Below are 23,185 nucleotides of genomic sequence, written 5' to 3' on the forward strand. Positions count from 1 at the left end.
CCCGACCCCGCCCAGGCTCTGACCCCTCCTGGCTCCGCACAACGTCACAAGGGTCCCCGCCCCGGTCATTTTGCGACAATGACGGGGTCCATTCCTTCGGGGTAGGGGGAGGAAATGAACCCCAAACAGGCCCATGGGGAGCCAAGCAGCGGTTCGACCCAACCGGAGTAGGCCTCGGTTGCTATGGTGACGCGGCCTTCTTGGCCCTCCCCAACCCCGGTCCAGAGCGATATGGCGCATGCGCAAAGTGCCTGGGGGCCCGCAAGGAGGACTCTTCTCCCTCTCCCCACCCAGGATGCCCCGCGGTCCTTGGGTGTGACGTCAGGAGGGAGGGCGGCCCCCCATTTGATGAAGTTAACCGTGTTATGTAAAAGAGCGCCAGCGACAGAGGCCGGTTAGTTTATCTCAGACTCGGCCTGGGTTTGCTGAGTCTAAGAAGGGACCGTGGTGGCCCTTTTGAGGTGACCATAGCCGCCGAGGAGCATAAGTGACTGCGCATTGAGGCGGCCACAGTGGCTAAGAAGGTTGCCATCGCGACGCGGCCGCTGGAGGGTTTCGCTTCCGGGTTAAGCGGCCGTAGAAGCGTAGACGGAGTAGCTGCAGCGCCTCTTCCGGTTACCTTTTCCCAGTGCCGGAGGCGCCTGGGGTTGGGGTCTTCGCTCAGGGACAGAGACCCGACAGCGAGCGGCGGCTTGCCCGGGATCGAGGGACGCGCACGCCAGAGGAGACGAAAGGAACCCGGGTCGGACCAGATCGGAACCACTGACCATTGCCCATGGCGGCCCTAGTGAGTGTGGATTTGGCGGGGTTCCGGGGTCCCGACGGCGACCTCGGCAACTCCTCACTCACCGTCCGGTTCCTCTTTCCGCAGGGCCCTAGCAGCCAGAATGTCACTGAATACGTCGTTCGAGTTCCCAAGTAAGTGTCCAGCCCCATCTCCCCCTCCTCTCCACCCTCCAAAAATGAAAACCTTCACGGTCTTCTTAGCCAGGCGTTTCTGGCCCTGTCTGTGATTCTTCCTCCAGACTGGGAGAGACTTGGAGGGCAGGGCTGGGATTAAGCTGAGGCTTCCCTGGAGACAACACTGCTTTTTTAAACGAATGAATGAATGAGTGCATTAATAACACGGCGATCCAGCCCCCTGGCCTAACCTTCGATCCCATGATGCTCAGGCCAGCTGTAAAGAACATATTCCTCGTCCTGTTTCAAAATGGTCGGGCTATCTTTCCTTTCTAGGCTTTTGTACATCCTGTTCCCTCTGCCATGAGTGCCTCCCCTCAACCCCTAAACTGTGACTCTGCTGGGTGAATTCTTGTTGATTCTACAAAGCTCAGCTTCAGTATCTTCCTCCTCCAGGAAGCCCTCCGTGCCTGTCCTCCCTCCTCCCCAAGGCTGAGTTCACAATAATCTCCACATCTTGGGTTCCCTCAAATCTTTGTCCCTCCATCTGCTCTTCTTCTGCCTGGGGTCAAGAGGGGATGGGTCTAGCTTCTCTGGCAGACTGGGAATCCTTGGAGTCTTCTGTATCCAGTGTTGCCAGGCAAAACAGGCTGAATGAATCGAATCGGGGTGGGTTTGTTGAGTGATTGAATTGAATAAATGATTCAATTGAATGGAATGATTGAATTGAATTGATGGTTCAATTGGATTGAGCGATTGAATTAATGATTTGATTGAATTAATGATCCAGTTGGATGGCTGATTGAATTAATGGTTCAATCGCATTAATTCATTAAATTAATGATTGAACTGTATTGGATTGACACCACCTCTTTCTAATCCACTCCAGGAATACAACCAAAAAATATAATATCATGGCTTTTAATGCAGCCGATAAAGTCAACTTTGCTACGTGGAATCAGGTAAGTCCCTGGGTCCTGGGGGTTGGGAGCTGGGGTGGTGGGAGAACATGACCCTGACCTTGGTGATTGTAATAGTTGCTTAACTGTCATAGTAACTAAGTCTTAATTTTCTCACTTTTCTCAAAATGAAGAAAAGATAGATGACAAAGGATTGGGTGCAGTAGTTCACACCCCTGATCTCAGCACTTTAGGAGGCCGAGGCAGGAAGCTTGCTTAAGGCTAGGAGTTCAAAACCAGCCTGGGCAATGTAATAGCAAGACCCCAACTCTACAAAAAAATTAAAAAATTAGCTGGGGCTGGTAGTGTGGGTCTGTAGGCCTACATAGGAGGCTGAGGTAGGAGGATCGCTGGAGCCCAGGGGTTCAAGGCTGCAGTGAGCTATGATTGCATCACTGCACTCCAGCCTGGATAATAGAGCAAGACCCTGTCTCAAAAAAAAAAAAAAAAAAAAAAAAAGTCCGGGTGCCATGGCTCAAGTCTGTAATCCCAGCACTTTGGGAGGTCGAGGCGGGTGGATCACGAGGTCCGGAGATCGAGACCATCTTGGCTAACATGGTGAAACCCCGTCTTTACTAAAAAAATACAAAAAAGTAGCCGGGCGAGGTGGCGGGCGCCTGTAGTCCCAGCTACTTGGGAGGCTGAGGCAGGAGAATGGCGTGAACCTGGGAGGCGGAGCTTGCAGTGAGCTGAGATCCGGCCACTGCACTCCAGCCTGGGGGACAGAGCGAGACTCCATCTCAAAAAAAAAAAAAAAAGAATGACAAAGGCCCAGGTCAAGCTCCTGGGTGTCCCTGTAAGTTAGGTTTGGTAGGCCCACCGGAGGCCTCTCCTTAAAGGAGAACATTCAGAAGTTGTGCCCACCGATGGGCATTTTTGGAGAGGGTTTATCTGGGCAAGGGAGGGGACTGGGCTGGGGGCTTTCCCAGAGCCCCTGCCATCAGAGGCTCTAGAAAGGAGTTTGGGAGCCATTAAAGTGTTTTCAACTGGGAGGTTGTAGTGTGATCTGGCTGTTGTGGGGAGACAGACTGTGGGTTTGAGGGCAGTTAAAGGGAGACCGGGTAGAAGCAACTGGTCTGGTCTAGGTGAGTCCTGGTGGGCACTGGGGGCAGTGGAGGTTATGAGATGTGGCTGATTCTAGAGTGTTTTGGAAATGGTATATATGGACCTTAAATCAAGAGCTTAAGGGTAATTTGGATCATATTAGCCACATAGGTCACGATAAATGGTAACATTTGTAGAGATTTTGGTGCCTTAATGTCAGCAAATGTTGCACAATGAGATTCTTTTTATTTATTTTATTTATTTATTTTTTGTGATGGAGTCTCTTGTTGTCCAGGCTGGAGTGCAATGGCACGACCTGGGCTCACTGCAATCTCCACCTCCCAGGTTCAAGCCATTCTTCTGCCTCAGCCTCCCAAGTACAGGTGCCTGCCACCACGCCCAGCTAATTTTTGTCTTTTTATGAAGTTTCGCCATGTTGGTCAGGCTGGTCTTGATCTCCTGACCTCAAGTAATCCACCTGCCTCAGCCTCCCACTGTGCCCGGCCTTTTTATTTTTTAAAAATAGATATAGAGTCTCACTATGTTGCCCAGGCTGGTCTTTTCTTTTTCATTTTTTTTTTTTTTTTGAGACGGAGCCTCGCTCTGTCGCCCAGGCTGGGGTGTAGTAGCCGGATTTCGGCTCACTGCAAGCTCCGCCTCCCGGGTTTACACCATTCTCCTGCCTCAGCCTCCTGAGTAGCTGGGACTATAGGCACCCGCCACCTTGTCCGGCTAGTTTTTTTGTATTTTTTTAGTAGAGACGGAGTTTCACCGTGTTAGCCAGGATGGTCTCGATCTCCTGACCTTGTGATCCGCCTGTCTCGGCTTCCCGAAGTGCTGGGATTACAGGCTTGAGCCACCGCGCCCGGCCTTTTTTTTTTTTTTTTTTTTTTTTTTTTTTTTGAGACAAAGTTTCACTCTTGTTGCCCAGGCTGGAGTGCAGTGGTGTGATCTTGGCTCATCGCAACCTCTGCCTCCCGGGTTCAAGCAATTATCCTGCCTCAGCCTCCCGAGTAGTTGGGATTACAGGCATGCACCATCACACCCTGCTAATTTTGTATTTTCAGTAGAGATCGGGTTTCCCCATGTTGGTCAGGCTCATCTCCAACTCCTGACCTCAGGTGATCCGCCTGCCTCAGCCTCCCAAAGTGCTGGGATTACAGGTATGAGCCACCGCATCCGGCCTTTTTTTTTTTTTAATAAGACAGAGTGTCACTCTGTCACCCAGGCTGGAGTGCAGTGGCGTGATCTCGGCTTACTGCAGCCTTTGCCTCCCAGGTTCAAGCCATTCTGATGCCAGGCTGGTCTTAAACTCTTTTTTTTTTTTTTTTTTTTTTTTTGAGACGGAGTCTCGCTCTGTCGCCCAGGCTGGAGTGCAGTGGCGCAATCTCGGCTCACTGCAAGCTCCGCCTCCCGGGTTCACGCCATTCTCCCGCCTCAGCCTCCCGAGTAGCTGGGACTACAGGCGCCTGCCACCTCGCCCAGCTAGTTTTTTGTATTTTTTAGTAGAGACGGGGTTTCACCGTGTTAGCCAGGATGGTCTCGATCTCCTGACCTCATGATCCGCCCGTCTCGGCCTCCCAAAGTGCTGGGATTACAGGCTTGAGCCACCGCGCCCGGCCGGTCTTAAACTCTTGAGCTCAAGCGATTCTTCTGCCTTGGCCTCCCAAAGTTCTGGGAGTACAGGCGTGAGCTACCACACAATGAGTTTCGACACGCATGCATTCTGGAGATGTGTAGCCATTCTGGTTACTTATGAATTTTTGGAAAAGAAGCCTGGAACCAGATGCCTGCCGTACAGAATAGGGAAATCTTCATTACTTCTACATTCCTCAGATAAGGAATGTTGCCTTCGAGGGCCTGCTCGATGGCCACCAGGTGCTCTTTTTCTCTTTAATTTTAATTTGGAAGTAATTTCAAGCTTTTAAGTTGCAAAAATAGAACACAAGGCTCGCTCAAATTCCCCTTACCCAGATTTATCAAAGGCTACCATTCTCCTCCCTTGTTGCCAAGTGGTAAGTTGGTTTTGAGCGTCTAGAGCTTGGCCTAGGGTGAGGAAGGGCATTCCTAGAGCGGGGCACCGCCCAAGCAAAGCCAGGGACCCTGAGAGGCTTTGCTTCCTGCTCCCCTAGGCTCGGCTGGAGCGGGACTTGAGCAACAAGAAAATCTACCAAGAGGAGGAGATGCCCGAATCGGGCGCAGGCAGTGAGTTCAACCGCAAGCTTCGGGAGGAGGCTCGGAGGAAGAAGTATGGCATCGTCCTCAAGGAGTTCCGGCCCGAGGACCAGCCCTGGCTGCTCCGGGTCAACGGCAAATCTGGCAGGAAGTAAGTGGTGGGGCGGTGGCGGTGCCGGCTTAGTGACCAGTCCACATCCCCCCTCCACTTACAAACTTTGTGGGGTACCCTCTCTGAACCTCGGATTCCCACTGCTGCGATGGAGGTGCTGGCACTTCCATCCCTGTAGGGTTTTATTTTTTATTTATTTATGTTATCTTATTTTACTTATTTATTTTTTTGAGATGGAGTCTTGCTCTGTCGCCTAGGCTGGGGTGCAGTGGCACGATCCTGGCTCACTGCAACCTCCACCTCCCGGTTTCAAGCGATTCTGTTGCCTTAGCCTCCTGAGTAGCTGGGATTACAGGTGCCCACCACCACCAGGCCTGGCTAATTTTTGTATTTTTAGTAGAGATGGGGTTTCACCATATTGGTCAGGCTGGTCTCGAACTCCTGACCTCGTGATCCTCCTGCCTCTGCCTCCCAAAGTGCTGGGATTACAGACGTGAGCCACCCCACCCAGCCTACTTTATTTATTTATTTATTTATTTATTTTGAGATGGAGTCTCACTCTGTCACCCAGGCTGGAGTGCAGTGGCTCGATCTCGGCTCACTGCAAGCTCCGCCTCCCAGGTTCATGCCATTCTCCTGCCTCAACCTCCCGAGTAGCTGGGACTACAGGCGCCTGCCAACACGCCCGACTAATTTTTTTGTATTTTCGGTAGAGATGGGATTTCACCGTGTCAGCCAGGATGGTCACGATCTCCTGAGCTTGTGATCTGCCCGCCTCGGCCTCCCAAAGTGCTGGGATTACAGGCGTGAGCCACCGTGCCCGGCCACCCAGCCTACTTATTTATTTTGAGACAGGGTCTCACTCTGTCACCCAGGCTGGAGCGCAGTGGTGTCATCGTAGCTCACTGCAGGCCCCAACTCCTGGGCTCAAGAGATCTTCCCACCTCAGCCTCCTGAGTAGCTGGGACTACAGGCGTGCCCCACCATGCCTGGCTCATTTTTGTATTTTTGGTAGAGATGGGGTCTTGCTGCATTGCTCAGGCTGGTCTTGAACTTCTGGGGTCAAGCGATCCTCCTAACTTGGCCTCCTAAAGTGCTGAGATTACAGGCGTGAGCCACCGCCCAGGCCCTGGGGTTGTATTTTTGAAGATAGTTCACTGAGTTGGTGCTTGTGCCTGGCTCTGAGGCAGCTCTGAGTACACAATGCAGGAAGCTTGGGTGGCCAGCGCTGGGGGCTCATGACACTTGAGATGACCTCTTAGAGGGGGCAGACTGAGGCCAGAACGGGAGGGGTCCAGGTTAGGTTGATCAAGGGTGCTCCAGGCACAGCAGTTGGGTGATAGTGAGAGACACAGGCAGCTCACACAGGGCAGTAGGTGCCAGGATGTGCTGGACCCAGTGGAGCCTTGGAAAGCTGTAGGCAGGGAAGGGGCGCTCACCCAGATTGCCTGGACCTTTAGGGTAGAAGAGAATGAAGTGGAGGCCTTAGGAGGCTGGGCAGTTGTTTAGGCTTGAGGGAATGGTGGCCTGGGCCAGGTGTCCACTTCAGATTTGGCCATGCCATGGCTGGGCATGGTGGCTCACGCCTGTAATCCCAGCCCTTTGGGAGGCCGAGGCGGGCAGATTACTTGAGATCAGGAGTTCAAAACTAGCCTGGCCAACATGGTGAAACCCCGTCTCTACTAAAACTGCAAAAATTAGCTGGGCGTGGTGGCGGACACCTGTAATCCCAGCTACTCGGGAGGCTGAGGCACGAGAATCGCTTGAAGCCGGGAGGCGAAGGTTGCAGTGAGCTGAGATTATGCCACTGCACTCCAGCCCGGGTGACAGAGCGAGACTCCATCTCAAAAAAAAATATCTGGCCATGCCTTCCCACCCCATCCTCTCACTTGGCTCCTCATTTTCCTGGGTATGGCCCACAAGTAGCAGAGCTGGAGGCAAATGTAGACGGTCTGACTGCAGGGTTGGGCTCTTCTGAGATAATCTCACACGGTCTTTCCAGAAATGATCCCGATGCGCACATGCCTAGCCCTTTGCAGTGTAGGTGTGCCAGCGCTGTTCCCCAGATGTGAGAATTGACGAGGCCCAGCTGGTTGAAGGCCTCATGGGCATTCCTTGGTCTTCCTCTTATGGCAAGTGCCATAAAGGAGGCAGGCCTGGGGGACACAGGCAGGTCTGGGCTGGTCCCTGTGGGCCAGGCCATGATCGTGGCTCCCTGCAGGTTCAAGGGCATCAAGAAGGGAGGCGTGACAGAGAACACGTCCTACTACATCTTCACCCAGTGCCCCGACGGGGCCTTCGAGGCCTTCCCCGTGCACAACTGGTACAATTTCACGCCACTGGCCCGGCACCGCACGCTCACTGCCGAGGAGGCCGAGGAGGAGTGGGAGAGGTGAGTGGACTGTGTGGCTGCTGGGGACAGAAGTGAGGGAAATGGGGTGCCTTGCTGTGGGTATATCACCAGGCCCTGTGCTGGGAGCTGGGGACTCGGGGGTAACCAGGGCAGACCCCACTCAGCCATCTCGGAGCTGTCAGTTCAGGGGGAAACAGATAGGAGGGGGTGACCTGGAGCTCAAATTGGCAGAGCAGAATGGGATCTAACTGTCCCCTTGGCTTCCACAGGCCGCAGGTCACACAGCCTGATCCACTGCAGGGCAACAGCTCCAGGCAGGGCATCCTGGGAGGGTTTCTCTAGCAGTGTCATTGGCCTCAGAGGTGAGGCGGGTACAGTTCAGGGCTGTGGAGAGACACAGTGCATGAGGCCAGTGCAGAGTGACTGTGGGCAGGGGGACGAGGCTGGGGGCCCAGAGCACTTGGTCTTGGATGTTACGGCTTTGGATGAGACCTTAGGGCCACCACTGCCCTAGGGTGCTTGCAGATGGTGGGGAGGGCACTTTGGATGCGTCTGCAAAATGGCATCTGCACAGGTCACAGATGAGCAGATGCTCAAAGAGTTGATGGCTCACAAAGGGTTAAAAAACACCTTTTTCTCTCTTTGCTTTAGTGGTTTTTTTTTTTTTTTTTTTTTTTTTTTTTTTGAGACTGAGTTTCATTCTTGTTGCCCAGGCTGGAGTGCAGTGGCGCAACCTCAGCTTATTGCAACCTCTGCCTCCCGGGTTCATGCCATTCTCCTGCCTCAGCCTCCCGAGTAGCTGGGATTATAGTTGGCCACCACCACGCCCAGCTAATTTTGTAATTTTTTTTTTTTTTTTTTTTTTTTTTGAGACGGAGTCTCGCTCTGTCACCCAGGCTGGAGTGCAGTAGCGCGATCTCAGCTCACTGCAAGCTCCACCTGCCGGGTTCAGCAAGCTCCACCTCCCAGGTTCACGCCATTCTCCTGCCTCAGCCTCCCGTGTAGCTGGGACTACAGGCGCCCGCCACCACACCTGGCTAATTTTTTGTATTTTTAGTAGAGACGGGGTTTCACCGTGTTAGCCAGGATGGTCTCCATCTCCTGACCTTGTGATCTGCCCACCTCGGCCTCCCAAAGTGCTGGGATTACAGGCGTGAGTCAGCGCGCCCAGCCTAATTTTGTATTTTTTTGTAGAGACAGGGTTTCCCCATGTTGGCCAGGTGGTCTCAAACTCCTGACCTGAGGTGATCTGCCCGCCTCGGCCTCCCGAAGTACTGGGATTACATCCATGAGCCAGTACTGGGATTACATCCATGAGGCACCATGCCCGGCCTGCTTTAGTTTTTAGTCATTTTCTTTGGTTTTAAAATTTCTGGAGTCGTAGGTTGGCTCAGCTCCAAAAGCAACCCCATAAATGGCACGCAGTCAGAGCATCCTCCTCTCCAGGTAATGAGCCTCCGAGCCTGTGGGGCAGTTTCTGTGCCCCTGGACCCTGGAACAGCATCCCCCAGTCTTCCTGCCTGCTCCACGTTGGTTGAGTTCCTGGGGCTCCATTGTAAAATCCATCGATCAGTCTTTGCTGGGAGGGCAGGTTCCCTTTTGCTGCATTTTCCTTAGAATCTGCTTTGAAAGTTTTAGGGAGAAGAATTTGGCATTTTATAGAATTGTGTAAAACCTGGATGTTAACCAAAGGAGAAATGCCATCTCTTTTTTGAGATGGAGTCTCGCTCTGTTGCCCAGGCTGGAGTGCAGTGGCGCGATCTCAGCTCATGGCAAGCTCCGCTTCCCAGGTTCACGCCATTCTCCTGCTTCAGCCTCCCGAGTAGCTGGGACTACAGGCACGCACCACTACGCCTGGCTAATTTTTTTGCATTTTTACTAGAGATGGGGTTTCATTGTGTAAGCCAGGATGGTCTCGATCTCCTGACCTTGTGATCTGCCTCAGCCTCCCAAAGTGCTGGGATTACAGGCGTGAGCCACCGTGTCCGGCCTTTTTTTTATTTTTATTTTTTTGAGACAGAGTCTCACTCTGTCACCCAGGCTGGAGTGCAGTTGTGCCATCTCAGCTCCCTGGCTCACTGCAACCTCCACCTCCCGGGTGTAAGCAATTTTCCTGCCTTAGCCTCGCGAGTAGCTGGGACTACAAACGTGCGCCTCCATACCCGGTTAATTTTTGTACTTTTAGTAGAGAAGGGGTTTCACCGTGTTGCCCAGGCTGGTCTCGAACTCCTGGCCTCAAGTGATCTGCCCACCTTGGCCTCCCAATATGCTGGGATTACAGGTGTGAGTCACGGTGCCCGGCCAGAATGCCATCTCTTGATCAGATGTTAAATCTACTTAGCTAAGAACTGTTCAGGCTGGGCACGTGGAGAGCGGATCACAAGGCCAGGAGTTCAAGACCATCCTGGCCAAGAGACCAGCCTGGCCAATTTGGTGAAACCCCATCTCTACTAAAAATACAGAAATTAGCCGGGCATGGTGGCGGGCACCTGTAATCTCAGCTACTGGGGAGGCTGAGGCAGGAGAATGACTTGAACCTGGGAGGCAGAGGTTGCAGTGAGCCGAGATCACACCACTGCACTCCAGCATGGGTGACAGATCAAGACTCCGACTCAAAAAAAAAAACAAGGCCGGGCGCGGTGGCTCAAGCCTGTAATCCCAGCACTTTGGGAGGCCGAGACGGGTGGATCACGAGGTCAGGAGATCGAGACCATCCTGGCTAACACGGTGAAACCCCGTCTCTACTAAAAAATACAAAAAACTAGCCGGGCGAGGTGGCGGGCGCCTGTAGTCCCAGCTACTCGGGAGGCTGAGGCAGGAGAATGGCGGGAACCCGGGAGGCGGAGCTTGCAGTGAGCTGAGATCCGGCCACTGCACTCTAGCCGGGGTGACAGAGCGAGACTCCGTCTCAAAAAAAAAAAAAAAAAAAAAAAGGAAAAAAATTAAAAATGGTGATGGGGTCTTGCTATGTTGCTCAGGCTGGTCTCAAACTCCTGGGTTCAAGCGAGTATCCAGCCTTGGCCTCCCCTCCCAAAGTGCTGGGATGACAGGCTTAAGCCACTGCATCCAACTGTCACTTTTTTGGTGCACCGCTCAGTGGGGTAAAGCCGCTCACAGTGTTATGCAGCAGTTTCATTATCTTTCACACCAGCCTGGGCTTTGCCCGTGTTACATGTATTCCTAACACTTCTCATTACATGCAGTCTTTTTTGTTTGTTTGTTTTTTGGAGACAGAGTCTTACTCTGTCACCCAGGCTGGAGTGCAGTGGTGCAATCTTAGCTCACTGCAACCTCCACCTCCCAGCTTCAAGCAATTCTCCTGCCTCAGCCTCCCAAGTAGCCGGGACTACAGGCACCCACCACCACGCCCGGCTTATTTTTGTAGTTTTCGTAGGGGCGAGGTTTCACCATGTTGTTCAGGCTGGTCTCAAACTCCTGACCTCAGGTGATCCACCTGCCTCGGCCTCCCAAATTTCTGCGATTATAGGCGTGAGCCACTGCACCAAGCCCGGCCTGCAGTCCTGTTTTTTGAAGCTTCCATGAGCAATGAGACAACGTTACATTGTTCCAGTGGAAACAGTAGGTTTTGTCATTAAAGAAAAAGACATCTATAAATTAAGATAACAAGAGATCTGGCCAGGTGCAGTGGCTCACGCCTATAATCCCAGCACTTTGGGAGGCCGAGGCAGGTGGATCACCTGAGGTCAGGAGTTTGAGACCAGCCTGAACAACATGGTGAAACCTCGTCCTTATGAAAACTACAAAAATTAGCCGGGCGAGGTGGTGGGCGCCTGTAGTCCCGGCTACTCAGGAGGCTGAGGCAGGAGAATGGTGTGAACCTGGGAGGCGGAGGTTGCAGTGAGCCAAGATTGCACCATTGCACTCCAGCCTGGGCGACAGAGCGAGAGTCTGTCTCAAAAAAAAAAAAAAAAAAAAATAGCAAGAAACCAGTGTGACTGGATTGGGGCCAGACTCTGAGTCCAAGGGAGGTGCTGAGACTCCAGCAGCACGTGGGGACCCTGTCTTTGAGGGACTCGGGGCGGAAAGGGAAGGTAGGAAGGGCCGGTTCTATCCGTGTGGTTTCAGGGAGTCCTGGGCCACAGCCCAAGTCCCCGGGGTCCACATCACATTGAAGGCTGTGTGGGTGGTGCCCTAGGGCTCGCCCCCTGCAAGCGCAGGGGCAGGGTGGTGCCAGGCCCAGCATGAGCCACCCTGTGCCTGGCCCCCAGGAGGAACAAGGTGCTGAACCACTTCAGCATCATGCAGCAGCGGCGGCTCAAGGATCAGGACCAGGATGAGGACGAGGAGGAGAAGGAGAAACGCGGCCGCAGGAAGGCAAGCGAGCTACGCATCCACGACCTGGAGGATGACCTGGAGATGTCGTCTGATGCCAGTGATGCCAGCGGTGAGGAGGGTGAGCACGGGGGCCCGGGCATTAGGCTACAGAGGTACCTGCCCAGGCGGTGCCAGTGAAGGCACAGTCTACCGTCGCTCACAGTGGCCCTGGAATTCGAGGCACCTGGGGCCAGATGCGGTGGCTCACGCCTGTCGTCCAGCACTTTGAGAGGCTGAGGCAGGCAGATCACCTGAGATCAGGAGTTCGAGACCAGCCTGGCCAACACAGTGAGACCCTGTCTCTACTGAAAACACAAAAATCAGCTGGGCATGGTGGTGCATGCCTCTAGTTCCAGCTACTCGGGAGGCTGATGCAGGAGAATCGCTTGAACCTGGGAGATGGAGGTTGTAGTGAGCCGAGATCGCGCCACTGCACTCCAGGCTGGGCGACAGAGAGGGACTCCGTCTCAGAAAAAAAAGAATGAGAGTCAGGCGAGGCTGCCTGGAGGAGCAGTGATGTCAGTCAAGAGGCAAAGCCAGAGCCCGGGAGAACTGAGCTGTGGCCCTTCTTTCTTTTTTTTTCTTGAGACAGGATCTCTCTCTCTCACCAGGGCTGGAGTGCAGTGGTACAATCACAGCTCACTGCAGCCTTGACCTCCCAGGGTCAAGCAATCCTCCCACCTCAGCCTCCTGAGTAGCTACAGGACTACAGGCATGCACCACCATGCCCGGCTAAGTTTTGTTTTTTTCTTTTGGAGACAGAGTCTTGCCCTGTTGCCCAGGCTGGAACTCAGTGGTACGATCTCAGCTCACTGCAACCTCTGCCTCCCAGGTTCAAGTGATTCTCCTGCCTCAGCCTCCCAAGTAGCTGGGATTACAGGCATGCGCCACCACGCCTGGCTAATTTTTGTGTTTTTAGCAGAGACGGGGTTTCACCATGTTGGCCAGGCTGGTCTTAAACTCCCGAGCTCAGGTAATCTGCCTGTCTTGGCCTCCCAAAGTGCTGCGATTACAGGTGTGAGCCACAGCACCTGGCCTAATTTTTGTATTTTTTGTAGAGACTGGGGTCTCACTCACTATGTTGCCTAGGATGGTCTGAAAACTCCTGGGCTCAAGCCATCCTCCCGCCTCAGCCTGCCAAAGTGCTGGGATGACAGGCATGAGCCACCGCGCCTGGCCTGGCTGAGGTCTTTACGGGGGTTCCTATGAGAAACTGCAACTCTGGGTTGGCCAGTTTCAATAATTCCTGTGCGCTCTGGGCTGTAGGGGCTGTCCCTGGTTATCAGGTGCCTCGCCTGGGTTGGTCTGGGAGTGGGGAGTGGTCTGTGAGCGTTAGAGAACGTGGGTTGGGGTGTGGGGTCTGGACCAGGAGTTTGTTTAGGAGAGCTGAGCTCCTGGGCTGGCCTTGGTGGGGCAGTCTCCCCAGTCAGTGAGGCCCCCAGGATGTCAAAACTGCACAAAATACCCACTGCCTCCCCCTCCTTTTCCTTCCTTTCCTCCCTTCCCAGGCGGCAGAGCCCCCAAGGCCAAGAAGAAGGCGCCGCTGGCCAAGCGTGGCAGGAAGAAGAAGAAGAAGAAGGGCTCCGACGACGAGGCCTTCGAGGACAGCGACGATGGGGACTTCGAGGGCCAGGAGGTGGACTACATGTCGGACGGCTCCAGGTGAGGCCGACGCGAGGCGGCTGCGAGACCCCGTGCGGCCTTGCGGGCGCGCGCTCACCCTCTGCCATCCCTGTCTCACAGCAGCTCCCAGGACGAGCCTGAGAGCAAGGCCAAGCCGCCCCAGCAGGAGGAGGGGCCCAAGGGTAGGCGGCGGCTGGACGGGCCCCGGGGAGATGCGGGGGGAGATGCGGGGGGAGATGCGGGCAGTGCGTCTCTGCTCTTGCTCATACCCTGTCCCCCCAGGTGTTGATGAGCAGAGTGACAGTAGCGAGGAGAGTGAGGAGGAGAAGCCACCCGAGGAGGACAAGGAGGAGGAGGAGGAGAAGAAGGCGCCCACCCCGCAGGAGAAGAAGCGCAGGAAAGGTGCGGCCGGTGTGGCCCATGTTGGAGGCTCGGGTCAGGGCCTGGTGCTCTGCTGCCTCCTCCCCTCTCCCCTGCAGGCCTCCCTCATCTGCAGTGGAGGTACCGGTGGATGCCGGGTCCCAGGGTTGCTCTGGCCCTGACCCCTTTCCTGTGCCCCGCAGACAGCAGCGAGGAGTCGGACAGCTCAGAGGAGAGCGACATTGACAGCGAGGCCTCCTCGGCCCTCTTCATGGCGGTAAGGCCCAGCCCGGTGACAGGGGAGGCCTGGGCGTCTGTTTCCAGACTCACACCCCTCACCCCACCCTGACCTCCGCAGAAGAAGAAGACGCCACCCAAGAGAGAGCGGAAGCCGTCGGGAGGGAGCTCGAGGGGCAACAGCCGCCCAGGCACGCCCAGCGCAGAGGGCGGCAGCACCTCCTCCACCCTGCGGGCGGCTGCCAGCAAGCTCGAGCAAGGTGAGCGCCTGTGGCCTCCCCACTCCCACAGCCGCGGCCTCCCGACCTCTGTTGGGGCTTAAGACAGAGAGGAGATGGAGATGGGGGTGGAGGCCTGTCTGTCCCCAATCCCCCTGAACCCTCATCCTGGCACTGCCCAGCCTGGGGTCCTGCTCAGGGGTTCGGCCTCCTGCCCCCAAGACTCAGCCCTGACCCCACTCCCACAGGGAAGCGGGTGAGCGAGATGCCTGCAGCCAAGCGGTTGCGGCTGGACGCGGGGCCCCAGAGCCTGTCCGGGAAGTCGACCCCCCAGCCGCCATCGGGCAAGTCAACACCCAGTAGCGGGTAAGCTGATGAGGACGGCAGGGGGCAGGGCAAGGGCTACCGGGGACAAGCTCACTGATGCCACCTTCCCCGCCCTCCCATCCTCAGCGACGTGCAGGTGACTGAGGATGCCGTGCGCCGCTACCTGACACGGAAGCCCATGACCACTAAGGACCTGCTGAAAAAGTTCCAGACCAAGAAGACAGGGCTGAGCAGCGAGCAGACGGTAAACGTGCTGGCCCAGATCCTCAAGCGCCTCAACCCCGAGCGCAAGATGGTCAACGACAAAATGCACTTCTCCCTCAAGGAGTGAGGCGCCGTCCGGCACACAGCCCTGCCCCCGAACTCAGCCTCTCACTGCCCCTTCGCCATCCTAGAGTGAGGCGCTGTCCGGCACACAGCCCTGCCCCCAGAACTCAGGCTCTCACTGCCCCTTCACTATCCTGCTCCCTGACTCCCAGGGCCCCATAGTTAGCAATTCTGGAAAGGTTAAGCCATCTCCTCCTCTGGCCCCTCCTGGAATCTTCAGATGCCTGTTAGACCTTCTTACTGTCCTCCTTCTCCTGGCTCAGCCTCCCTCACACTGACCAAGGGCCCGTGCTCCCCACTTCCACAGTTCTCCCTTCCACTCCCCTAGTTCTCTCTTTAGCCATGACTTGTCCACCGCACAGCCCAGGAAGTCTTCAGTTTGGGCTGGGTGTGATGATACGCGCCTGCAGTCCCCGCTACCTGGGATTCTTAGCCCAGTTCAAGGCTGCAGTGAACTTTGATGGTGCCGCTGCACTCCAGCCCGGGTGACAGAACGAGATCCTGGCACACACACACACGAAAAAGTAGCCAGACATAGTGGCAGGCACCTGTGGTCCCAGCTACTCTGTAGGCTGAAGCACGAGAATCACTTGAACCTGGGAGGTGGAGGTTGCTGTGAGCCGAGACCACGCCACTGCACTCCAACCTGGATAACAGAGTGAGACTCTGTCTCAGTAAATAAAAAAATAAATTGCTGAGATTTGTTTCCTTTTTAGATCTGCTATTCTGCTGGGGATAAATGTCTTGTTCCTTATGTTTTGGTCCCAACTTTCATGGTTTTATTTTTATTTTTTAGTTTTTGAGACAGGGTCTTGCTCTGTTGCCCAGGCTGGACTGCAGTGTCCACTGTCTCAGCTCCCTGCACCCTCCACCTCCCGGGCTTAAGCCATCCTCCCCGCTTAGCCTTTCAAGTAGTGCACACCACCACGCCCAGCTAAGTTTTTAATTTTTTGTAGAGGTGAGGTCTCACTGTATTGCCCTGGCCAGCCTTGAACTCATGGCTCAGCCAGGCATGTACGATTATGCCTGGCTAATGTGTTTTTGTTTTGTTTTGTTTAAGACAGAGTTTCACTCTTGTTGCTCAGGCTGGAGTACAGTGGTGCAATCTCGGCTTACCACAACCTCCAGTTCCCTGGCTCATGCAATTCTGCCTCAGCCTCCCGAGTAGCTGGGATTACAGGCACCCGCCACCACGCCCGGCTAATTTTTGTATTTTTAGTAGAGATGGTGTTTCACCATGTTGGCCAGGCTGGTCTCGAACTCCTGACCGCAGGTGATCTGCCTGCCTTGGCCTCCCAAAGTATTGGTACTACAGGCGTGAGCCACCGCACCCAGCCACGCCCGGCTGATGTTTTTATTTTACGCATCCTGACTTTGTAGTCTGATAAACCTAGAAGCTGAAGTTCCCAGGCAGCCTTCTGTTTCTTGTGACTACCCTTGGTGATAGATTTTCTTGTGACTTGGGATCGGATTCTCATGGCCAGCTGGGGGCTCTGTGGGAATCCGGGGTGGCCTACTTTGCAGGCAGTCCTTCCAGATGGTTCCGCCTTGGTTTTCGCTAGCTACCCAGCTCATTTTGTGTGTGGTTCTCGGCTTGCAGACTTTGTCCCTAGGTGGCCACCAAAGCCAACCCCCCTCCCCCCCAGTTGTGGGTCCCTATGTTTCAGGTTCCCAGTGATGTTTTGGGGGGCTTCCTTCCCTTCTTACAAGCTTGGTCGTGCATATATTTGATCTGGCATTGCCAGGCGTTCTGTAAGGTAGGGCTTTTCCAGTTCCTGGTCAGTAATGTAGCTGGAAATGGAATTTGGCTGCAGCCACTACTTTTGAACCCATCTTCCGGGCGATCCCTTCCGTCTTCCTGGTGGTTGGAAACTTGCAGGTGGAAGTCTTCCCCACCCAGTTCTGCAGCCCTTGGCTGCCGAGCAGGAATGCCTGAGATGTCCGGCTAATTCCTCGGAATGTCCCAGTTCAGGCCAACCTCCCCCCCTCCCCCGCTTCTCCCACCAGGCCTTCTTGGGCAGCAGAGGCAGCTCTAGAGGGAGCTGCTGCTTCAGCAGTTTCACCCCAGCCATCCCCACTTCATGGACCTTCATCTAAGGAGGCTGGGTGGTGTGGCCCCGTGGTTAGGAGCAGGGGCTTTGCATTCAGGTAGGACCTGCCTGGGTTCAAATGCCAGGTCCGTTGCTTAATTCTGGGTAACTTCAGGCTTTTTTTTTTTTTTTTTTTTTTTTTTGAGATGGAGTCTCATTCTGTCGCCCAGGTTGGAGTGCAGTGGCCTAATCTCGGCTCACTGCAGCCTCCGCCTCCTGGGTTCAAGCAGTTCTCCTACCTCAGCCTCCTGAGTAGCTGGGATGACAGGCACGCCCCACCATGTCCAGCTAATTTTGTTTTTTGGGTTTATTTCTGAGATGGAGTTTCACTCTGTTGCCCAGGCTGGAGTGCAGTGGTGCAATCTTGGCTCACTGCAACCTCTGCCTTCTGGGTTCCAAGTGATTCTCCTGCCTCAGCCTCCTGAGTAGCTGAGACTACGCCCAGCTAATTTTTTAATAGAGATGGGGTTTTGCCACGTTGACCAGGCTGGTCTTGAACTGCTGACCTTGGGTGATCTGCTCACTTTGGCCTCCCAAAGTGCTGGGATTACAGGCGTGAACTACTGCGCCCGGCCTAATTTTTGTATTTTCATTAGAGATGGGGATTCACCATGTTGGCCTGGCTGGTCTCGAACTCCCGACCTCAAATGATCCTCCCACCTCAACCTCCCAAAGTGCTGGGATTACAGGTGTGAGCCACTGGGCCCGGCCAGGCTTCTTTGAGACAGAGTCTCACTCTGTTGAACAGGCTTGAGTGCAATGGCACAATCTCAACTCACTGCAACCTCCACCTCTCAGGTTCAAGCAATTCTCCTGCCTCTGCCTCCCAAGTAGCTGAAATTACAGGCGCCCACCACCATGCCCGGCTAATTTTTGTATTTTTAGTAGAGATGGTTTCACCATGTTGGTCAAGCTGGTCTCAAACTCCCAATCTCAGGTGATTCATCCGCCTCAGCCTCCCGAGGAGTGAGCCACCATGCCAAGCCCAGGCTTTTCTTTCCATCTGAAAATTCTCTCAATAAGCACTTCAGGAAGAAAAACCACATCATCATCATCGACGCAATCCCCCGTGGATGGAGTTGCGGTCACTTCCAGTCTTTCCTAATATGAAGAAGGCATCAGACGTCCCTGTGCCAGCTGTTTCACTGGCCTGTGTGGGAGGAACCCCACAAACAGGGCTCCTGGGGCAGAGGGTGTAATTTACAATTCCCCAGTAGCAGCTGTTCATCCAAAGAGCTGCTAGCATTTTACACCCCCACCAACAGCACGGGGGCGCGCCTGGGTCACACACGGGCTGTGTGTGAGGGTTTTCTGATTTTCACCAATCTTGTGGGTGATTAGGGTCAAGTACCCCTTTGGACAATCACAAGCTGTTTGCTTGTTTTTGCATTTAAAGCTACGGGTACTGCGTTACACTCTATAAGTACCCATTTATTTCCTCACCAAGCTGAGTAGGACGGGTCCTGAGGAGCTCCCCTGTACTGGGAAGGGGACTGGGCTCACACAGGGCTGGGTATGGAAGCCTGGAGAGCCCTTATCCTCACTGGCTGCATCATGCTAGACATTACCATGACATGGACGGCCTCCATCACCCCAGGGGCTCTGACACGCTCAGATCCCAGGATGGGGCTGCAGTTATGGGGGTCTTAGGTTGGCCTTCCCGAGACAGGCGTCCCTGTCCCCTTATGTCCCCACCCTTGGCTGTCCCCAGGCCTCTCCCTTTTCCTGTTTTGAAGCTGGCTCAGCCAGGCCCGGAGACAGGGGCATGATGTCCTAATCCTCCAGGCGGGAGCCACCACGGAGAGTTCCCGTGGCCTCGGTCCCCTGCCAACCCGGTCCCCTGCCAACCCACCTTTCCCAGCACTCACATACGCCCCACCTGGCACATGATACATGTGGGGGCTCCTGAGCCCCAGCACCCTGACTTAGTGGGGAGGGACCCCAATGGGGTCCCACGAAGCCCCCCGACTTCTGCTCCAGGCAGCAGGTCGGGGGAACACCAGTTGCCTGCCCTGGCCGCCAGCACAGCACTCGTAAATCAGGGGGTGTCTGGGGCGTAGGAAATGGGTGTGTGGAATGTCGGGGTGGGGTAGGCTGGGGGTGAGCCCTTAACTCTTAGAAGGGTGGGGTGTGGGGCAGGAGATGCCTGGATCCCAGGGTGCGGGAGATGGGCTGGTGCAGACGTGGGGCCTCCTGGCTGCAGGGGCCGGCAGTGAAGAGGTTAGCTCCCAGCCCAGGCAGGGCATAAATTCGGGGCACAGCTCCCACCCTCAGGACCTGCCCATCACAATGGCTGTGGGGAAGGTCCTGCTGGGCTCTCTGCTGCTTCTGTCCCTGCAGCTGGGACAGGGCTGGGGCCCTGATGCCCGTGGGGATCCGGTGGCCGATGGAGAGTTCTCGTCTGAGCAGGTGGCAAAGGCTGGAGGGACCTGGCTGGGTAAGAACCCCCAGGGACCCTCTGTGACTTCCCAACTTCCCCCAGCCCTGACCCTGCTCACTGTCAGCACCCTTCTCTCCCACAGGCACCCACCGCCCCCTCGCCCGCCTGCGCCGAGCCCCGTCCGGTCCATGCCAGCTGTGGAGCCTGACCCTATCGGTGGCAGAGCTGGGCCTGGGCTACGCCTCAGAGGAGAAGGTCATCTTCCGCTACTGCGCCGGCAGCTGCCCCCGTGGTGCCCGCACCCAGCACGGCCTGGCGCTGGCCCGGCTGCAGGGCCAGGGCCGAGCCCACGGCGGGCCCTGCTGCTGGCCCACTCGCTACACCGACGTGGCCTTTCTTGACGACCGCCACCGCTGGCAGCGGCTGCCCCAGCTCTCGGCGGCTGCCTGCGGCTGTGGCGGCTGAGAGTGCCCGGCCTGGCAGCCAGGAGCTGCAGTGCTGGGGGAGCTCGGCTGACTTATTTATTGGAGACCTGGATGCACAGACAACAAGGAGGGGAGTGGGCTGGGGTGACCAGCAATGAATGCAATAAAGGACACCACTCTCCCGGCCTTGTGACCTTGACCTTGTGTCCAGCCAGCCACACCTGGAGCTCCCTGTGGGCCAGTGCAGTCCTGGGTTCCCCTGCAGATCCCGGCCCCAGCAAGCAGCCACTGCAATATTCCAGTGAGGCTGTCCATTCCCCAGCTTTATTCACAAATCCAGTGTCTGTAGAAAGCTGGCGGTCAGCAGGCTGGGGGCGGCTGTCCAGACTCCCCTGGCCCCATGCCCTCAGGGAGGGAGCGGCAGATCACGGAGATGCGCCGGCCCCGGGGAATCCGGCGCTCCCCAAAGAAGGACTCTTCGTCCCGAAGGATCTCATGGGAGAAGTCATAACGGGCTGAGCCCCTGCAGGAGGAAACAGGCTGTGACTGGGTGCAAGGAGGGCAGCCCCTGCTCCAGGCAGACCTGGATTCCAGCCCCCTGCTGCCTCCCACACAGGCCCTGGGGTAAGGGCTTCTTTGGGGAGGGCTGGAGTGAGGGAAGGTACCCAGGGCACTGGGGGGGTGGATGGCACAATCAGCTGCCTGGCTGGAGGTACCTAAGGATGTAGAGGGAGCCCGGCTCCAGCAAGAGTTCCAGCCACTCCCCCGGGTCCTGGGTGTGCACCAGCCGCATAACGCTGGGGGACAGCAGAGACAGGCCGGCGATGGTGGCCCCGCAGAACTGCAAAAGGGGCGTGGGGATGGGTCAGGCTCTGGTCTGGCCTGCCTACCCCCTGGCTGGGAGTGCCAAGGCGTAGGCCTCTGCCCACCTTGATGCTGTCCACGTGGGGCTTGATGTAGCCGCGGGCTTCCAGGTCCAGCACGTGCACGGAGGAGAGCAGGGTCTGGCCGGGGCCAAAGGCGGCCGCCTGCACGCGCTGCAGGATGGCCCGGCTGGCTTCTGACCAGCGCCACTTCTCTGTCTCTCGGAAGCCGTGGATGGCCTGCACAGAGAGCTTGGTCAAGCCTGGGAGCTCCCAGAGGGAACAAGGAAATGGAGGCATGGAGGGGCAGAAAACAGGGCAAGGGGCTGGTTTCCCTAATGTGACTCTCGACCCTGCCCTCAACTCAAACTCCCCTAGCCCCCCAACCATGGCCCTACCTAGGTGTGACCTCAGCCCTTAGTACTCACCCTGAGGCTACAATTTCAGGTCCCCAATGCTGGCCCGGCAGCAATATTCAATTGGCTGAGTCTCCCTACAACTTGACCCCACCCAAGTGTCGTGTCTCTGTCTCTCATCATCTGGTTCCACATCCGTTTCTGATCCTAACCTTGGTCCCAGATCGCAAAAGTGCTCTCCCTGACCCCAATGTCCTCATCCCCCAGGTCCCACCCCTCCTACAGCCTGAGTTTCAGCCCAGCTCCCACCATAGCCCGGCTCCCAAATCCCTGCTCTAGCTACCGACCCCAACAAGGCCCTGCCCCATCCCAGCATGTGTGTCTCCACTATCTCCGCTCACAGCCTGGTTCTGCCGTCTCTAAACGACTTTCCCGGCCCCCAGCCCCAGCACGGCCCCAACCCATCTATGCTCTTGACTCCTCGGACCCCGCCCCAAGCTTGGTCCCGCCCCATCCATGCGCACGACGACCTGACCACGCCCCAATCCCAACTGCCACGCTCTACCGCCCTGTAACTGCTGCCAGTGTATAATCGCACCCCAATCCCACTCCCGACTCCCTGGCCCCACCCCCACCTAGCCACGCCCCCACGCTCGACTGAGCTGTAACCGCCCCCCAGCGTGACCACGCCCCATCCCAGCACAGGTCCCCACTGTCCTCGCCCCCAGCGTGGCCACGCCCCGTCCGTACGCTAGACTCCTGTCCCCGCCCCCAGAGTGGCCCCGCCCCATCCCTGCGCCCGACTCCCTGCCCCGCCCCACCCAGCACTGTAGCCCCGCCCCAACGCTAGACTGCACTGTAACCGCCCCCAGTGTAACCCTGGCCCATCCCGGCGCTCGTATCCTCTGTCCCCGCTCCAAATCCCCGCTCTAGGTACCGCCCCCAGCGTGTTCTCGCCCCATCCGGTGCTCCACGTCCCCAGGCCGCGCCCACGACGAGTCCCCGCCCCTCGCCCCCCGCGCTGCCAGTCTCACCGCGTCCCAGTGATCGTATTCGTAGCGGCGGCGGCGCAGCTCGGGCTCCAGTTCTCGGTTCAGCGTCTCCTCCTCGGCCGTGCTCAGGAAGCCAGGCCGCACCACGGCCGCGTCCCGCAGGCGGCTCAGCACGGAAGGGCCCGAGCCTCGCACCCAGCTGGGCCCTGGCAGCGTCCGCAGCGCCAGCAGCCCAGTCGCGGCCATAGCCCCGGAGCGGGGTCATGGGAGAGGCCAGGGTTGGGGAACGCCTCCGCCAAAAATCATTGGCTGTAGCTGCGCCAGACGCCTCCAGCGATTGACCTCCCTCGGAGTCCTGCCTCTCCCTCATGTCTATTGGTTGCTGCTAGACTCGCCTTCACAAGCTATTGGCTTCCTTCCAGAACCCGCCTCCTCTCTTGAGCTTATTGGACGCCACCTCCGGACTGGCTTACACCATTGGCTGAGTCAGAAGTCCGTCTGCAGCTTAGCACCGCCTTTTTAATGATGAAAGAGAAAACGTACAACCCAGGTGTTGCTTGACCAAGACCTCACAAGCGGATATGGGCAGTATCTGGTCTGAAGTCCGGAGGTCACGGGGACTGGGGCTAAGGCCACAGTTATAGAGTCGACTAGGGCTAGAGGTTAAGGGCAGAGTACAGTGAGGCCGAGATAAGGGTCCGGGGTTAGGGGACTGACGTCAAGGCCACGATTAGGTGTGTGGTGGGGCCAGCTATTCAGAGTTAGGGCTTATGGTCAAAGGTCAAAGCAAGGCTTCTTCATTCATTTCCCTGTCTCCGTATTACTTTGCTTTAGGTTTGAAAATGGCATTATGGTTGTCTTTTTTATTCCTTGGCCGGGCGTGGTGGCTCATGCCTGTAATCCCAGCACTTTGGGAGGCCGAGGTGGGTGGATCACCTGAGGTCAGGAGTTCGAGACCAGCCTGGCCAACATGGTGAAAACCCGTCTCTATTAAAAATACAAAAAATGAGCCGAGCGTGGTGGCGCGCGCGCCTGTAATCCCAACTACTCAGGAGGCTGAGGCAGGAGAATTGCTTGAACCCAGGAGGCGGAGGTTGCAGTGAACCAAG

General features: G+C 56.2%; 4 protein-coding genes across 6 annotated transcripts in view; 2 read left to right on the plus strand and 2 right to left on the minus strand.

Moving 5' to 3' along the window:
- Positions 1–23,185, minus strand: part of TRIP10 (thyroid hormone receptor interactor 10) — a 550,254-nt gene that overhangs the window by 346,568 nt on the left and 180,501 nt on the right. The gene's annotated exons all lie outside the window — the stretch shown is intronic.
- Positions 99–15,664, plus strand: GTF2F1 (general transcription factor IIF subunit 1). Of its 3 annotated transcripts, none has more exons than XM_050770441.1 (13): positions 99–787; positions 872–918; positions 1,790–1,862; positions 5,036–5,229; positions 7,412–7,582; positions 11,773–11,957; positions 13,387–13,540; positions 13,622–13,683; positions 13,784–13,903; positions 14,065–14,138; positions 14,220–14,358; positions 14,565–14,682; positions 14,770–15,664. In XM_050770441.1, the coding sequence occupies exons 1-13, from the start codon at positions 776–778 to the stop codon at positions 14,972–14,974; spliced, it is 1,554 nt and encodes a 517-aa protein (XP_050626398.1). In that variant the 5' UTR covers positions 99–775; the 3' UTR covers positions 14,975–15,664. The 3 variants fall into 3 exon arrangements, with proteins under 3 accessions (XP_050626398.1, XP_050626399.1, XP_050626400.1); XM_050770442.1 differs by having other exon boundaries at positions 13,625–13,683; XM_050770443.1 differs by having other exon boundaries at positions 11,773–11,948.
- On the plus strand, positions 17,774–20,051 carry PSPN (persephin). The gene is made up of 2 exons (XM_050770828.1): positions 17,774–19,497; positions 19,583–20,051. The coding sequence occupies exons 1-2, from the start codon at positions 19,203–19,205 to the stop codon at positions 19,903–19,905; spliced, it is 618 nt and encodes a 205-aa protein (XP_050626785.1). The 5' UTR covers positions 17,774–19,202; the 3' UTR covers positions 19,906–20,051.
- ALKBH7 (alkB homolog 7) lies at positions 20,170–23,099 on the minus strand. The gene is made up of 4 exons (XM_050770756.1): positions 22,119–23,099; positions 20,795–20,968; positions 20,582–20,706; positions 20,170–20,388 (listed from the first exon to the last, which is right to left on the minus strand). Exons 1-4 carry the CDS (start codon positions 22,320–22,322, stop codon positions 20,226–20,228), a joined length of 666 nt encoding a protein of 221 aa, XP_050626713.1. The 5' UTR covers positions 22,323–23,099; the 3' UTR covers positions 20,170–20,225.

Source organism: Macaca thibetana, chromosome 19 (assembly GCF_024542745.1).
Source record: "Macaca thibetana thibetana isolate TM-01 chromosome 19, ASM2454274v1, whole genome shotgun sequence".
NCBI classification, from domain to species: domain Eukaryota; kingdom Metazoa; phylum Chordata; class Mammalia; order Primates; family Cercopithecidae; genus Macaca; species Macaca thibetana.

Excerpts from the sequence above, each read along its gene's own strand:
- PSPN (XM_050770828.1), top strand. The coding sequence starts at position 19,203 with ATGCCTGGATCCCAGGGTGCGGGAGATGGGCTGGTGCAGACGTGGGGC. Across the intron at positions 19,498-19,582 it reads GGCTGGAGGGACCTGGCTGG|GCACCCACCGCCCCCTCGCC; the intron begins GTAAGAACCCCC and ends TCTCTCCCACAG.
- ALKBH7 (XM_050770756.1), bottom strand. The coding sequence starts at position 22,322 with ATGGCCGCGACTGGGCTGCTGGCGCTGCGGACGCTGCCAGGGCCCAGC. Across the intron at positions 20,707-20,794 it reads CCCACGTGGACAGCATCAAG|TTCTGCGGGGCCACCATCGC; the intron begins GTGGGCAGAGGC and ends CCCCTTTTGCAG. Across the intron at positions 20,389-20,581 it reads GGCTCCCTCTACATCCTTAG|GGGCTCAGCCCGTTATGACT; the intron begins GTACCTCCAGCC and ends TTCCTCCTGCAG.
- GTF2F1 (XM_050770441.1), top strand. Across the intron at positions 919-1,789 it reads TACGTCGTTCGAGTTCCCAA|GAATACAACCAAAAAATATA; the intron begins GTAAGTGTCCAG and ends AATCCACTCCAG. Across the intron at positions 13,904-14,064 it reads GGAGAAGAAGCGCAGGAAAG|ACAGCAGCGAGGAGTCGGAC; the intron begins GTGCGGCCGGTG and ends TGTGCCCCGCAG.